The sequence below is a fragment of the Pantherophis guttatus genome, chromosome 7 (genome assembly GCF_059756535.1).
Source record: "Pantherophis guttatus breed Tessera chromosome 7, ASM5975653v1, whole genome shotgun sequence".
Taxonomy (NCBI): Eukaryota; Metazoa; Chordata; class Lepidosauria; order Squamata; family Colubridae; genus Pantherophis; species Pantherophis guttatus.
Genome location: NC_142069.1, coordinates 83,832,321 through 83,850,214, shown reverse-complemented (window position 1 = coordinate 83,850,214; position 17,894 = coordinate 83,832,321). Strand labels below are relative to the sequence as shown.

General features: G+C 44.5%; 1 protein-coding gene across 2 annotated transcripts in view; it reads right to left on the bottom strand.

The window, feature by feature from the left end:
* Positions 1 to 17,894, bottom strand: part of ANO2 (anoctamin 2) — a 193,938-nt gene that overhangs the window by 88,947 nt on the left and 87,097 nt on the right. For both annotated transcript variants that reach the window (XM_060684111.2, XM_060684113.2), the window contains 2 exons: positions 16,582 to 16,664; positions 13,710 to 13,793 (listed from right to left, as the gene is read on the bottom strand). In XM_060684111.2, the coding sequence (XP_060540094.2) occupies positions 13,710 to 13,793; positions 16,582 to 16,664 (167 nt within the window). The remainder of the gene's footprint in view (positions 1 to 13,709; positions 13,794 to 16,581; positions 16,665 to 17,894) is intronic.

Genomic DNA, 17,894 nt, shown 5'->3' with positions numbered 1-17,894 from the left:
TTCTGGTAGGGGAACAAAAAAAAGTGCGTTAGAGAAAGCTGCCTAAGACTGTGTGAGCACGAAGGAAAGTTGCGTATAAAAATGGAAATTAAAAGAAATGCAAAGTTTCATCTGGGTTTCTAAGAAAGAAAGAAAGAAAAAAATCATAAACAGATGCAGAAGTGGAATGGAATGGAATTAATGGAACTAACATATATGCCAATGAAATGTTCAAACCATCTAGAAAAGAAATACTTTCCGGCTTGCACCCCACCCTTCCTTTGCGTTTCTTGGCACCCTGAAACACTTTCCCAAACTAGTTGTCACCAGAAACCTCCAAGATGTAGCTTGGTGGTGGACCAGTTTTCCTGCTTCACTGCGACACTGCCACCATGTGTCGAATTGAGGGGATTTTCTTTCTCCCTGTTCCTCGGGTTTAGACAAGGGAGAAAAAACTCTCTGATTTTCCAGGAAAGTGATTAAAAATTACAGCACAACCTGGCACCAGGCAGGAGACATCTAGAACTAGTCCTTAACAAATGAATAAATTGAGCTGAGTAGAATTCATGTCAAGTGTTTCCACTCAACAAAAAACACACTGGAGCAGTTCTGCACCATTAAGGAATGTTGTTGGAGACACACAACCCGAAGAACAAACAACATGTCTAAGAGAAACTATAAACAAATGTTCTCTCACAATGACAGCCCATATATATATATGTAGGTCTTTGGTTATTCGGGTTTTCTCCCACGTAAAATTGGAGGTGTCTTGGCAACGTTTCGACGAAGTCTCATTCGTCATCTTCAGGCTGGTGTTCTCAGCTTCGTGCTTCTAGGAGCAATGTGTGTGATCGCAACTGTTTCTTCCTTTTAACTGCCAGTGGGGGTGTCAGTTCACATCCCCACTGGCAGTTAAAAGGAAGAAACAGCTGCGATCACACACATTGCTCCTAGAAGCACGAAGCTGAGAACACCAGCCTGAAGATGACGAATGAGACTTCGTCGAAACGTTGCCAAGACACCTCCAATTTTATGCGGGAGAAAACCTGAATAACCAAGGACCTACATACAAACACCCATGAAAACCTCAGAAAACACACACACACACACGTATGTATGTATGTATGTATGTATGTATGTATGTATGTATGTCAGCTTTTCTTCAATCAGATTTGATAGGCAATTTTATCCTGAGGGTAATAAATGCTCTGGGAATACCTCACTCCCATCAATGAGTTCAAATCTTCAAGACCAGGTGATTTGCATCCTGGGGAGGGGTGAAATCCAGCAGGTTCTGATAGGTTCTGGAGAACCTGTAGCGGAAATTTTGAGCAGTTTGGAAAACCGGTAGCAGAAATTTTGAGCAGTTCGGAGAACCGGTAGCGAAAATTTTGCGTAGTTCAGAGAACCGGCAAATACCACCTCTGGCTGGCCCCAGAGAGGGGTGGAAATGGAGATTTTGCAGTATCCCTCCCCTGCCATACTGTTGTGACCCGGGCCCAAGTAAGTAGTAGGAAAATCAGTCAGTGAAAAAACAAACAAACTTTATTCGAACAGCTGAGAATTATTTCATTCCCAACATCATTCAACTAAATTAAAGCAAATTCCTCCCAACACAAATTCCTCAGCCCTATCGCAAACCTTGGTCTAATTAGGCAAACTGCCAAAGGCCTTTCTTGGCAAACGTTCAGAAATCACAGATACAAAAATAAATACAAGACAAAGATGAAGAAGAAGACGAAGCTACCAACGTTGTTTTCCGGCAAAGCCCAAACGTCGTTACTGGTCTGTTTTAAGCCTTATGGGAGGGGCCAATCATCTCTTGGCCCTATTCTCGAGTAGTCCTCTTTGCTTGAGCTGCTCTTGCCTTCTGGCAGCTCTTCTCATGTGTGTACTAGGAACAGACTCCTCCTGTTCCTCTGCCTCTCTACTGTCAGTCTCTGGAGGCTCTGGAGGCTGCACTCACTCCCCGATGGCCCTGGCCCCATCTCTGCCTCTGATGCAGAGCCCTCATCCCGGCCTTCCCCAGCCTCCAGGACTGGCCCCTGTTCTTCCTCAGCCTCATTGCTGTCCGACTCCGCTGCCAGCTCCGCAGGCTGCTGGCGGACCACAATACATGCCCATCAAACCACTCCCACCAAGCCATGCCCACAGAACCGGTAGTAAAAAAAAAATTGGATTTCACCACTGATCCTGGGATCATGAAAAAAAACTTTTTAAAAACTTGCAGAGCTCATGGACAAAGGACAATGTGACAGATGACTGTGGAGAGGCCGCTCTATCCCTTAACTTTTTTTTAAAAAAAGGTTCAGAAAGGAAGCCCTGGAAAATCACAAACCAGCCAGTCTGACCTTAATAAATCAGAACATCTCAAGTAACATCATACAGCAATAGATCTGGAAATGCTGCAATTAAGTCATTCGAATTATTCATCGGCATGCCCGCGTCAGATCAATCTCATTTCATTTGTAGATTGGAAATCCAAGAGTACGTGGTGAGAATGCTGAGGGCATAATATATCTGGATTTTGAGCAAAGTCTAGCAAATTATGGGCTGGATGGCTTGTTTGGTGAATCCATCCCCGAATCAGCAAACTGAAAATATGTATTATGACAAAGGCCAAAAGCTGATGTTGGATTCGGTACTCTCCGATGTTTTTTTTATAACAGAATAACGAGTTGGAAGGGACCTTGGAGGTCTTCTAGTCCAACTTCTGATTCAAGCAGGAAATCCTATACCTGTGATGGCGAACCTATGGCACGCGTGCCACAGGTGGCACATGGAGCCATATCTGTGGGCACGCGAGCATTGCCCTAGCTCAGCTCCAGCGCGCCAGCTGATTTTTGGGCCTTCCGGGCCCACTGGAAATCAGAAAATGGGTCATTTCCAGCCTCCGGAGGACCTCCAGGGAGGTGGGGAAGGCTGTTTTCGCCCTCCCCAGGCTCCAAGAAAGCCTCTGGAACCCGGGGAGGCCGAAAAACAGGCCTACTGGGCCCACCATGCCATCACATGCCAAAAGCGGTATGGGGGGCGGGCACAGGGGGACATTGAATTATGGGTGTGGGCACACACATGTGTGACCCCCCACGGTCCTCCCTCTTTTGGCACGCAATGGCAAAAAGGTTAGCCATCACTGCCCTATACCATTTCAGACAAATGGATGTCCAGTCTCTTCTTAAAAACCTCCAGTCTTGGAGCATTCACAACCTCTGGATGCAAGTTGTTCCACTGATTAATTGTTCTAACTGTCAGGAAATTTCTCCTTAGCAGTCGCCGCTATCGGTTTGTGCGATCTGGACAAAACCAGCTGAATCCCAACACTGCTTTGTACCATCCTCATGATCAAGTGATCAAAATTCAAATGCTTGGCAATGGGTTCACATTTATGAGCGATGCCATGTCCCCAGGTCATGTGATTCTCCTTTTTGCAACCTTCTGACAAGAAAAGTCCATGGGGAAGTCAGATTCACTTAACAACCGGGAGACTCACTTATCACTGAACAACTAAAGCAAGAAAGGTCATAACATGGGACAAAACTCACTTAACAAACGTCTCATTAGAGACGTTTGGGCTTAATTGTGGTCGTAAGTCGAGGACTACCTGTAGATACATACGTTGAACCAAGACTTGTGTATCAGCTCCTTGAAAAATAGAGTTAAAACGTACTTAATAGCCTTGTGCTGGTTAATTTGCACCATAGAATAGAATAGAATAGAATAGAATAGAATAGAATAGAATAGAATAGAATAGAATAGAATAGAATAGAATAGAATAGAATAGAATAGAATAGAATAGAATAGAACAGAATTCTTTATTGGCCAAGTGTGATTGGACACACAAGGAATTTGTCTTCAGTGCATAAGCTCTCAGTGTACATAAAAAGACAAGATACATTCATCAAGAATCATAAGGTACAACACTTAATGATAGTCATAGGGTACAAATAAGCAATCGAACCATACTAGAAACAATCAATATAAATCGTAATGATGCAGCAACAAGTTACAGTCATACAGTCATAAGTGGGAGGAGATGGGTGATAGGAACGATGAGAAGACTAATAGTAATAGTAATGCAGACTTAGTAACTAGTTTGAAAGTGTTGAGGGAATTATTTGTTTAGCAGAGTGATGGCATTCGGGGAAAAACTGTCCTTGTGTCTACTTCTTTTGGTGTGCAGTGCTCTATAGCGTTGTTTTGAGGGTAGGAGTTGAAACAATTTATGTCCAGGATGCAAGGGGTTTGTAAATATTTTCACATAGAATATTTCTATGTATTAATCAGGGGGAGAAAAAAATGGTATTGTTTTTAACAGAAAGGCTCTGAATCAGAATTATGGGCGTTTATCCAAAACTTTTCAGAATCAGTTTCTTAGAATTTGTTACCTGTTGCCTCTTTTCCGGTACGGATAATTATTTATAATTATTCTGTTTGTTACGTTACAGTGAACATTTACGTGTTCACTGTAAATGTTTCAGCTCTCCAATTTTAGCAAAAATAATTCTTCCAAAATATCACTGTGTTTTCCTGAAAATAAGACCCTGTCTTATATTTTTTTGAACCCTGAAATAAGCCCTTGGCCTTATTTTCGAGGAGGTCTTATTATTTTGGGGCGCATGGAGCAAGACGGGGCTCCTCTTGCCATCTTACATGATTTCCAGCTCTCCCTCCCTAATCCTAACCAGAGGAAATGGCGGGGACCGGCTGCACATGTGTTTAAATATTTTTGGGGAGGGCTTATTTTTGGGGGAGGGCTTATTTTCAGGGAAACACAGTAGCACCTTTAGGGCACTATTCTGGCGATAAATTACCATTTACCTTTTTTGTATTGGATTTCTTCTCCTGACAAGTTCTTTTCCCTACATTCAAGACGACTGATAAAATATTTACAGCAACATGAAGTTCATTACCTTAATGGCAAACCCTGTTATTCGCTTTAACTGTACTGCAATACCTAAATTGCTGCCATTAACTGCAATGGAATCTTCCCTGTTTTACGAGACTCGCATAGATGACTCTGATTACAAAAAACCTGTGCTTAATGCCATCTATTTAAAAAAAAGAGAGGAAAATGTAGGTTTAGGATTATCCAAAGGCATCTGAAGAGCCGCTACCAAGCCCAGATCAAATTGTATAGTCAAAAGATTTTGAAACTGAGGATTTGCCCTTCGGTAGTTACGGACAATGCAAATTGTTGTTTGCGGTCCAAAAAGACCGATGAAAAATAAGCTTATCTAAGGTATCGTTTCACCTGCAGCTCCAGAAAAAAAAAAAAACTGCAAATCTCAAATTGTGGTTATCCCAGAATATCGATTTCCTCTTAGGAATCAAATTTAAGCCTCCAGCAACATTCACGTATATCTTTCCACCTTAAATGCAAAAGAAATATAACTAGGTTTGGAGTGGCACTAACTAAAATGGCAAGGGACAAATGATATCTATCCAATTACACCCACCATTTTTCTTTTTTCTTTTCTTTTTCTTTTGATTTGATATAAATCCCCAAAAATAACTTAGACTAACAATGAAGCTGAAATGCCGGGAAGTTAAAACTCCTTCTGCATATGAAATCAGAGTTTTAAAAAAAACTTGCTCAGAATCCTATCAATTTGTTTAAATAATGTACTAAGTATTAACATAGATATCCTGATGATAGATAGATAGAGAGGCTAGAGATAGATAGATAGATAGATAGATAGATAGATAGATAGATAGATAGATAGATAGATAGACAGACAGACAGACAGACAGACAGACAGACAGACAGACGATAGATTGATAAGAGTGATGGATCTAACCCAATAACTCACGGGACACAGTTATATCTTCCTTTAATTCTTTATTGTAGGCCTGGATTGTTCCCAGGTCCATTCAATTGATAGTCACTGACTATTGCCTATCTCTTGCAGGTATGCATCTGGAATTGCTGGTTCTCCACGTGGTGGAAGATCTTATACACAGGGGGAGGAGCCAGGAGGTAAGGTGTGGTTATGGGGATGATGGGAAGTGTGGTCAGTTAACCCTTGCAGGACTGTGGGCTTATGACTGATAGATGGTTAGACATTTACCCTGACATAGATATAGACATAGATCAGGGGTCGGCAACCTTAAACACTCAAAGAACTACAAAGGTCCTAACCGGAAGCCCCCCGTTCAATTCTGGAGACGACCGGAAGTCCGGTTCCCCCACCATAGTGTCTCCTCCTAGCGTGGCGTTCTTTTTCCTCTGCCGACCGGAAGCCCAGTTCCCCCACCATAGAGTCTCCTCCTAGCAGAGCATCCTTTTTCCTCTACTTGTCCTAACCGAAAGCCCTATCAATTGTGGAGCTGATCAGCAACCGGGAGCCACAGCAGAGGGATGAAAGAGCCACATGCGGCTCCAGAGCCACGAGTTGCTGATCCCTGACATAGATGATAGGTAGATGGATGGATGGATGGACAGACAGACAGAGATAGGGAGGGAGGTAGGCTGGCCTGCAGTTTGGCAGGCAGGCAGGCAGACTGACATTACTTCAAGACTGACATTCATTTTGTAAAAAAAAAAAAATATATTTCCAAAAGACTGATAGGCATATTAAATCATCAGTTAATATCAACATCTCCAGTTAAATAGCTGGATATGTTTGCCATTGAAGAAGATCTTCCTAGGATATTCAAACTATATTTAAAACTCCAAAATTTACAGATACCATACATCTTATAGGAAATATATTAGACTTCTTTCAGTTGAGTGAATAATCTGAAAGCTTACTAAACTGTTGCACTGAGTCCAATTTTTTTTTTTTTGATAAAGAACGCTAATAATCATCAAAAAGACATAGGATATCATCAGCCTATAACAACGGTTTGCATTCAACAAGAGCCATATTGCAACCTCAAATGTTCTTCAATGGTTGGATCCAATAAGCCAAAGATTCCACATGCAAATTAAATATAAGAGCAGATATCCAACACAAAAAGACCTATTTTAACACACCGCAGTGATCTCTTTATGTGACCTTTATTGACAAATCTAATTCATTCTCAGTAAATAAGGCTAATTTAAGGTTGTAGCACGGTAATTAAGAGGGTTCGGCAATTACGAAATTACCCTCTTCAGCCAGTCTTATCAAATAACAATTTATTTCAGCTCCAGGGACTTTGGCATATAAATTCCATAGTCACTGAACATCAGTGATATTATGGATGGTTGATATGAGTTGGATCCATACTTCGCTTACTTCTGAAGAAGAGGAAGATACAGGCAGTGGTGGGATTCAAATAATTTAACAACCAGTTCTCTGCCTTAATGACCGGCTGGGTGGACGTGGCCATGGTGGACATCGCCAGGGGGTGTGACAGGCAGCACTTGGCCTCCTGCACCCCCCTGGGAACAAAGATGGGCCACGGGGGGGGGGACGAGGGACGCGCTGCCACCCCATGCCCCATTTTGGGCCTAATAGGCCTCCCTGCAGCCTCCTGGGAGTGAAAATGGGCCGCAGGGTGGGGCATGCTGTACCCCCCCTGCACCCCATTTTGAACCTAGTAGGCCTCCCTGCAGCCTTGCTCCCCATCCCCCACCCCATGTTTTGGGCCTAGTAGGCCTCCATGAAGCCTCCTGGGAGCGAAAATGAGCCACGGGGTGGGGGCACAAGGCACCCCCGAGTCTTGTGGTAGGCTCCCTGCAGCCTCATCTGCTCCCCGTGCCCTGTTTTGGCCTAGGAGGCTTCCCTGAACTTATCTGGGAGTCAAAATGGGGCAAATGGGGACTCCTGGAAGGGGCAGGGAGGAGAGGGGCGGGGCAAACCACCTGAACCGGCTGAATCCCACTACTGGATACAGGTGGACATTGGAATGGAGGTTCAGAAGGTCTCATCAGATCACATTGTCTTCATGGTTGAGCACGCCCTGGGGCAACTCTTACCAGTAAGTTGTGTGGGAACTTCAGTGACCATAATTCAAAGAATTGGTTGACCAGACGGCATTGTAAACAACACCTGAGCTAACTGTAAGCCAAAGAGAGACATCCTGTTCTTCATGTCTACGGAGATGCTCAGGGTTGTCCCAAAGGTGCTTTTTTCACGAGGCAACTGAACTTTCTGGTTTTTCTTTGAAGGCGTTTCGCTGCTCATCCAAGACGCTTCTTCAGCTCAGAAATGAAGAAGCTTCCTGGATGAGAAATGAAACATCTTCAAAGAAAAACCAGAAAGTCCAGTTGCCTCTTGAAAAAAGTACCTTTGGGACATCCTATTCTTCACTCTTTTGCTTTTCCAAGACTAGAACTGTGGCTTTCTTTATCTTAATCAGGCCCACCCTAAAAGGAAACAGATTGCATAAACTATTCAACAACCTTCCTATAAATTCCTCCAGAGTACCTAATGTTCTGCAGATTGAATTGCAGATGAATGCAAGTAGACATCAACTTTGCTTATTTCTGAAGAAGAGGAAGATACAGGTGTGTTCTGTCCCCGTCTCCACACACACACACACACACAGCCAGCCGAGGGTTAAAGGAAGCACTTGGCACGCACACAGTTTGTTATCAGAAACTTGGCAGCAAGACGAGCACCGACTGCCAAGTGCTTTTACTTCAATAAACGGGAGTATCCCTTCACCATATAAACAGAAATACACACAGTTTGCAAATAGTCCAGTTCAAAACAAGAAACCTTCAGCAGATTTAGGCGTTGTTCAAAGTGACTAGCCTGAGTTAGTTTTTGTCCGTCACAGAGTCTTAAACAGCCACCACACTCTCTTATATAGTCTCTGGGGTGTGGTCCAGTGACTCAGCCTAATCCCTGGCACACCTCCTCAACTGCTGCAACCGTTTATCACGCCTTCGTTGGCGTGGATCCAGGAACGACAGATCGCCTCCATCGTTATCATCAGAGACACTTGGCTCCTGGCTAATCTCCTTTTCCTCGGCCGGCACCTGAGGCAGTGCCAGAGAGGAGGGGTCTGGAGAGGGAGGCCTGGCTGACTCCTCGCCTTCATGTTCGGTGCCTTCTCCCTCTGATAAGATAGGCTCGGAGGACGGAGCCACAACACAGATGGATATTAGAATGGAGCAGAGGTGGGCTTCACCAGTGGTGGGATTCAACTAATTTAACAACCGGTTCTCTGCCCTAATGATTTCTTCCAACAACCAGTTCGCCAAACTGCTCAGAAAGTTAACAACCAGTTCTCCCGAAGGGGTGCGAACTGGCTGAATCCCACCACTGGGCTTCACATAATTTAACAACCTGTTCACCCAGAATCGAATATATGAGCGTGCGCGCCTTCTTCGCAGGCGCTTTGCTCATGCACGTGGCTTGCACAGATGCACATGGTTTAAAAAATGCAGCTAAATAGCGCCGGGACAGGTTGCAACTACTGGCTCACCCCAAACAAGTCCGAACCGGCTGAATCCCACTCCTGGAATGGAGGTTCAGAAGGTCTCACTAAACTATTCATTTAGTGACTATTTGAAGTTGCAACAGAGCTTTAAAAAAGCGACTTACGATCATTTTTCACACTTATGATCGTTGCAGCATCCCCATGGTCATGTGATCAAAATCCAGATGCTTGGCAACTGGCATGCATTTATGATGGTTGCAGTGTCCCGGGGTCATGTGATTACCATTTGTAACTTTGCCAGCCAACTTCCAATCAGCAAAGTCAATGGGGAAGCCAGATTCACATAATAACTGTGTTACTCACTGAACAATGGCAGTGATTCACTTAACAACTGTGGCAAGAAAGCTCGTACAATGAGGCAAAACTCACTTATCAACTGTCCCACTCAGAGGTGGTATTCAGCCGGTTCGGGCCTGTTCAGGAGAACTGGTAGCGGAGATCGTGGGTGGGCCCTCCAACTCAGCTCTATGCCGTCCCATTTTTGAGGCCGGGTGCATGCACGGAAGGCATGCGCGAGAGCAAAGCGCATATGTGGAAGGCCGGGAGCAAATGTGGAAGGTGGTAAAATGGTGGTAAAAATATGTGAAACCCACTTCTGGTCCCACTTAGCAACAGATAGTTTGCGCTCAATTGTGGTCATAAGTCGATGACTATCTGTATTGCCTTCTGAGTTGGATGTTTTTTGGGTTGATGGGCAGCTATGTCATTTGGTTCAATAAATAAGTAAAAGTAAAGGTTTCCTGCGCATATATGTGCTAGTCATTCCCGACTCTGGGGGCAGTGCTCATCTCCGTTTCTAAGGCGAAGAGTCAGCGCTGTCCGAAGACGTCTCCATGGTCATGTGGCCGGCATGACTAAATGCCAAAGGTGCACAGAACGCTGTTACCTTCCCACCAAAGGTGGTCCCTATTTTTCTACTTGCATTTTTTACGTGCTTTCGAACTGCTAGGTTGGCAGAAACTGGGACAAGTAACGGGAGCTCACCCCGTTACGCAGCACTAGGGATTCGAACCGCCGAACTGCCAACCTTTCAATCGCCAAGCTCAGCATCTTAGCCACTGAGCCACCATGTCCCCAATAAATAAGTATGTTTCTCAAAAATAGAAAACTCTGCTGGAGAAAATAAGCTAATCTACCTCCTTAGAACATCTGCCAAGGGTGCATAACAAGCATGTTCCAATCCATATATATTTTTAACGCACCGTAACTGTCTGAGCACTAGCAAAGATAATGTAATGCTCTGTAAGTTTTGCTCGACTTTCCTTGCCTTTTATGGTGAAACCCCAACCCATGGAGCGAATGGCAATTCTTCCTTAGTCTGGAGCTCCATTCCTCCACAGCATTATATATTTGTAACTCGTTATGCCACCAACTTGGTACACCCTCCTTGGTCTTCTCTGAAACTGTCTGGACATTTGTCAAAGTTCTTCCACTACTTTGCTTCATACCTTCCAAACTGTTAAATTTTACCAAGCGAACTTCACGAAAGACTGGGAGGATGGGGTGAACGTTTCCTGCTCCCAGACAGCTGTGGTGGAACCTGAAGCTTCTAGTGATGTTTACCAGGTGTATGGCTATCTCCAATTTTCTCTCAATTGTTTTTCTTAGGATGGGATTCATGAGCCTTCAGGATTCTATCTTGATTGACTCTATCAAGGGCTGCTGTTTTGAAGACTCTATAACTCCAGCTGGGTTAGAAGATAGAATAATAGAGCTGGAAGGGACTTTGGAGGTCTTCTAGTCCAACCTCCTGCTCAAGCAGGAGATACTACACCATTTCAGATAAATGGCTGTCCAGTTTCTTTCTGAAAACCTCCAGTGATGGAGCGCCCACAATGTCTGAGCATGTGTCATGCACAGTCCATGCCCACCCCAGCTCCACAAAGGGAAAAAACATTGCAATATGTCACGGGATGGCAACATGACATGTGAGTTTGACAACCGTGCTCTAGAGAGAGGTGATCATCTCCGTTTCTGAGCTGAGGGAGCCCGCGTTATCCCAAGACACGGTCATCTGGCCAGCATGACTACACAGCAAAGGCACATGGAACGCTGTTACCTTCCCATTGAAGTAGTACCTATTAATCTACTCGCATTTGCATGCTTTCGAACTGCTAGGGGCAGGAGCTTAGGCAAGGAACGGGAACTCACTCCATCACACAGCACTCGGGTCTCAAACACAGGCTATCAGCTTTTCAGCTGACAAGCTCAGTGCTTTTAACCGCTAAGCCATCGTGCCGTCTACTCAGAATCTAACAGTAACCAAAGTAGACCAATGTGTCCTAGAAGGGGACAATGAGATCCATCCATCATTGTCCATGCTGCTGCAATCTGGATCAGCTGCAGCTGCTGAATGGCTTTCAAAGTAGCCCCAACTTCATTGCATTGCAATAGTCCATGACGGAGGCCACCAAAACATCAGTGACTATTGGTAGTCTGCTAGTCCAGGTAGAGGTGGAAGTGGCACACAATGTCTACGGAGATTCTCAATCATCCGGGTTACGTTTGTCCCAAAGGTGCTTTTCCATGAGTGAACTGAAGAAGCTGCTTGGATGTGAAGTGAAACGTGAAAACATGAATACGTGAAACCTCAAGGAAAAACAAAGGAAGTCCAGTTGTTTCTTGAAAAAGCATCTTTCGGACAAGAGCCTTGATAGTACAGTGGTCTAAGCACCCTGTTATTAACACAGCTGCCTGCAATTACTTGCTGGTTCGAATCTCTCCAAGGCTCAAGGTTGACTCAGCCTTCCATCCTTTCTAAGGTAGGTGAAATGAGGACCCAGTTTGTGGGGGCAATAAGCTGACTTTGTATAAAATATACAAAAGTATGGAGGCTATTGCTTAACGCATTGTAAGCCGCCCTGAGTCTCCGGAGAAGGGCGGCATATAAATCAATTTTTTTAAAAAAAGGAGCTCACAAGATAAATGTCACGAGTGTTTTCAGAATTGCCGTGGCTACTTGATCAGTCACAAACAGTATGGATCCAATCAAGCCATCTCCTGTTTGCAATTAACTGCAAGCCTTCCCCGCCCTAGTTAATTGCAGGTTAACTCCCCATATAAGCATGGACCTTTCTGCTTGCTATTTGGGCCTAGATGCTGTTTAGGCCTAGATGCAGAGCCAGTGCTGAAGCACCTGGACGCAGAGCCCAGAGCAGAGCTGCAGAAGGGAGGAGAACTCAGCTAAGGAGTCCTGATGGCTGCAGCAGAGATAGTGGCAGAAAAGGAGCCGAAGAGCTGTGTAAAGATACTCCCACGGAGCTAGCTGCAACTGTGAGTTGAGATAGCTGGGAGCCTTTTGAAGTCTCCAATTTTGGCTTGCCTTTTGCTGAGTTGAAGCACGCAAGCCAACATCTGAACTGTTGCTGCTGTTGGAGCTACGATCGGAGGGAGAGCTGAACAGTTTCCCTCCCAGGAGCTTCAAGCCACGTTTGCTGATTGAATTGTTTTTCACAGGTGACTTTTAGCTGTGAAGCTTACGCTGCTGCCCTTCTACCACCTCGATGATGTATCGACACCGAAGCTGTTTAATGTCATGTTAGTTTTTTTTTCTTATGGACTGTTTCGGTATTGTGGAGAGGAATTTAGGGAGATGGCTTGGCTTCATTTAACCAAGATAAGACTTTGTTGTTAATGTGCCTTTTTTAAAGATATAGTGTTTTTTAAACATTTCAAGTAAAGTATATTTTTATACAAGACTCCTCTGCTAGTTTTATTTCAGTCCTAGTTTGTTTGCTTGTGAGCTGGTTCACGGTTCGGGGACAACCCTCAACCCCATCCCGACAATAAATTTGTGAGAAGCCTTCCAAGATACAGCTCAATGTTCCTCAGTTTTAATTTGAAAATGCATAATTTTGTACTTTGTTTCAGGCAATAAATACATCATCAAGAATGAAGAATAATTGTGTAAGACAAGAAATGTAAATTAGGTCAGCTAAACTATGAATCAGACTAAATTCTCAAAGATCGCTCCTTCTGATAGTTTATATAGAATTTCTGCTTTAATCAATCAACCACTTCCCTTGGGTATCGCTCAGTCAATTAACTTAAAATAGCTGTAAATAAATGTCCATCATATTGAAAACTCAACAGTTTTTTTTTTGTCTTTTAAAGGAAAAGGAACGTATAAATCAGAAATTTCACAATGACCAGAAGAACTTCAGAATGGCAATAACCTCCAAAGACAACAGTTCTTTAACTCTTAATCCATCCACATTTCTTTGATTAAAATTTATTAGTAAAAAGCGAGTCGAATAGATGTTAGTTATGAATATTTTACACAATATTTTATTGCAGCATGCAGCCGTCATAAAAACATGAAACAGGAATTGAAAGGATCACAGAAATTCTCCTACCTCATCCTGAGTCACGATTTTGGTATTTTCAGTTCTGGCTTTCTTCTGTAATAATCTTGTTTCGTATTCAGGCCTAGGATGTTCCTAAATCAAACGGAAAAAAAAATGTGGAGTGAATTTAACATCTGAGCCGCAAGCCACGTAGAAACCATCCAAGTCCTTAACGGAGATCTTGGCTCCTGCACATTTGAACGTGAGCAAGAATACTGGTAAGAGTTTTCTTGTGACATAAGAGTTATGATGGTTTGAATGGAACAAGAAGGCAACCTTTTAGATTCTCCTTGTTGTATTTGGGTAGCAAAAAAGATGAAAAGAGCAGCATTGCAAGTAAATGCTTTAAAATACAGACTAAGGGTATGTAAGTATAATGGATTTTGGAAACAGAATCCCTTGAACCCAACCACCAAAATATAAAGCTAATATCCTACAAGTAATCTACCAGGAATAACAGAAGGGACCTCGGAGGTCTTCTAGTCCAACCCCTTGCTCAAGCAAGAGACCCTGGCCTATGTCATTTCTGGCCTTGGCTCCTGCACATTTGAACGTGAACAAGAATACTGGTAAGAGATGCTTGTGACATAAGAGTTATTGATGGTTTGAATGGAACATGAAGTCAAACCTTTAGATGCTCCTTGGTGTATTTGGGTAGCAGAAAGGGTGAAAGAACACATGGCAAGTAAATGCTTTAACATACAGACTAACGGTACATAAGTATAATGGATTCTGGAAACACAATTCCTGAATACAACCCCTGAAAATATAAAGCTAATACCCTGCAAATAATCTTGAAGAGCCTTGGTGGCGCAGCAGACTAAAGCACTGTTAAGTGCTTTAAGTAATACCAGCTGCCTGCAATTACTGCGAGTTCAAATCTCACCAGGCTCAAGGTTGACTCAGCCTTCCATCCTTTCGAGGTAGGTAAAATGAGGACCTGGTTTGTGGGGGCAATAAACTGACTTTGTATAAAATAGAACACTGCTTGGGGGGGGGGGGCGAAAGCCCTAATAAGCAGGTATATACAAAAGTATGAAGGCTATTGCTTAACGCATTGTAAGCTGCCCTGAGTCTCCGGAAAAGGGAGGCATATAAATCGAACCAATAAATAAATAAATAAATAATCTACCAGGAATAGCAGAATAACAGAAGGGACCTTGGAGGTCTTCTAGTCCAACCTCCTGCTCAAGCAGGAGACCTTATACCCATGATGGTGAACCTATGACACGGGTGCCACAGGTGGCACACACGGAGCCATACCTGTGGGCACGCAAGCATTGCCCTACCTCAGGCCAGCAGGCATGTGTGCGCTGGCCAACTGATTTTCGGGCCTTCCGGGGCCACCGGAAGTCGGGAAATGGGCTGTTTCCAGGCCTCCGAAGGGCCTCCGGGGGAGTGGGGAAGGCTGTTTTTGCCCTTCCCAGGCTCTTAGAAAGGCTCTGGAGCCTGGGGAGGGCAAAAAAATGGGCCTACTGGGCCCACCGTGCCATTGCATGCCAAAAGCGGGGGGAGAGTGGGGTGGTCACGTGCGCATGCGTGGGGGGATGGGGCGCATTGAATTATGAGTATGGGCATGCGTGTGCAATCCCCCCCAACTGCCCCCACTTTTGGCACACGACGGCAAAAAGGTTAGCCATCACAGACAAATGGTTGTCCAATCTCTTCTTTAAAACTTCCAGTGTTGGGACACCCACAACTTCTGGAGGCAAGTTGTTCTATTGATTAATTGTTCTAACGGTCAGGAAATTTCTCCTTAGTTCTAGGTTGCTTCTCTCCTTGATTAGTTTCCATCCATTACTTCCAGGGGTGGGGCTGCTGGGGGTTCGCAGGGGTTCGGGAGAACCTCTAGCTAAAATTCTGTGCAGTTTGGAGAACCCACAAATCCCACTCCTGGCTGGCCCCGCCCACCCCGCCCCTCCTCTTCCGGGAGTCCCCACGTGGCCCGTTTTGGATGCAGGTAAGTGGAGGGCGCGCATGGAGGCTCGGGGACGGTGAAATATGGACCTATCGGAAGTTTGGGAAGTTCGGGAAACTGGCCTGTTTCGAGCCTATAGAGGGCATCTGGAGCCTGGGGAGGCTGTTTCCGCCCTCCCGGAGGCTAGAGGAAAGCCTCCGGAGGCCGGGGAGGGATAAAATGCCCCTCCGCCATGTTGCAGGAGGCTGATTAGGCCATGCCTACCCTGGCCATGCCCACCCAGCACCCGGGCAGAGAACCCCTTGCTAAAATTTTTGAAGCCCACCCCTAATTACTTCTTGTTCTGCCTTCTTGTGCTTTGGAGAATAGCTTCGCTCCCTCTTCTTTGTGGCAACCCCTGAGATATTGGAACACTGCTATCGTGTCACCCCTAGTCCTTCACTTTGTTAGATTAGACATACCCCAATTCCTGCAACCGTTCTTCGTATGTTTTATCCCCCAGTCCCCTAACCATCTTGGTTGGTCTTCCATTCTTATTATAATGACTTTTTCTGGTTTTCATGTTAGATAAATCCTTCTAGCTTCTAATTACACAGTCCTTGAGGTTTTGATTTTTTTAAAAAAACAACAACAATAAAAACGTATGCGATTTTTATGCCGTTCAACTTTTCCAATATTGTTGAATTACACAATAATATTGTTATTCTAATTGAATAGCTTGCCAATGCAAGGTATAGGATGGGCCAAAAATCGGATTTGAATTTGCAAGCCAAGAGCCTAATTGCATTTGCTTTGGCAGTTCGGTCCCAAGAACTGAATTACTTGTATTGGGTTTGGGGAAATGAAATCATCGGATCAATATGAAGAATTGAACGGATTAAAAGTCTAGGGGCACATGAGCAAAAATAAAAATAAATAAATAAAAAATCCCTGACGTGTTTGAACCGTTTCCAAAGTACTCACTTCCTCCTCCTCCAATCCTGTGAGATCCCAGAAATAAGACAACCTCATCTGCAAACGCTTCCAGTTTTCAAGAAACATTGTGGCTGAAATGAAAGAAACACAATTCTGATCATTGTAGGAGAGCTCGGTGTTTAAAATATCCAGCTAAGATTGTGTTTCTTACCAACAAGGTTCTCTTAAGCCAAGTTCAACTCCTGATGGGCTACATCATCTATTTATTTCCCTTTTCTGGATCCTTGCTGATTTCTCTGCCTGCTTACTTAATACTTATTCTCTGGATCCATGCACACAAAATGAAAGAAAGATTGGCACAGTGACACAACCTTACAACCAGGGGTGAAATCCAGCAGGTTCTGACAGGTTCTGGAGAACTGGTAGCGGAAATTTTGAGTAGTTCGGAGAACCGGCAAATACCACCTCTGGCTGGCCCAGAGTGTGGAAGGAATGGGGATTTTGCAGTATCCTTCCCCCAGGAGTGGGGAGGGAATGGGGATTTTGCAGTATCCTTCCCCCAGGAGTGGGGTGGGAATGGAGATTTTGCAGTATCCTTCCCCTGCCATACCACACCACGCCCACCAAGCCACGCCCACAGAACCGGTAGTAAAAAAATTTGGATTTCACCACTGCTTACAACCCTTAAACACAATGGTCTCCAACTAGGGGTGGTATTCACTTACTTTCCCTACAGGTTCGTAAATGTGAACACGCGCATCTACGCATGGGCAGTGCCTTGCACGCATGCGCTTTGTTGGTGCGTGTGTCTTCCGTGCATGCACCCAGCCTCAAAAATGTGCGTAAATAGGATGGCATAGAGCCCGGGGCGGGTGAGCAGGTCCACCCGCGATTTCCGCTACCAGTTCGGGCGAACTGGTCTGAACCAGCTGAATACCACCTTTGTCTCCAACCCATGTACGTGAGCTTCAGGTTGAAGGAGCTATTTCCACACATAGTTTCAAGCCATGGACTGCCCAAGGTTATGAAGTCAGTGGAGGAACCCATACAGGCTTGGAAGTGCCAGGAGGTTCAAGATACACATCATGTTGAACAATCAGGCCTATATTCAGCCATTCCCAGGGGTCGGTCTCTCTCTCTCTCTCTCTCTCTCTCTCGCTCTCTCTCTCTCTCTCTCTCTCTCTCTCTCTCTCTCAACATTTTTGAGATGGATTATTTCTACCAAGATTGTATTTATACCTGCATTTAAACAGTGCACCTTCCTTCCTTCCTTCCTTCCTTCCTTCCTTCCTTCCTTCCTTCCCTTCCCTTCCCTTCCCTTCCCTTCCCTCGTCCCATCCATCCATCCATTCCTCCCTCTT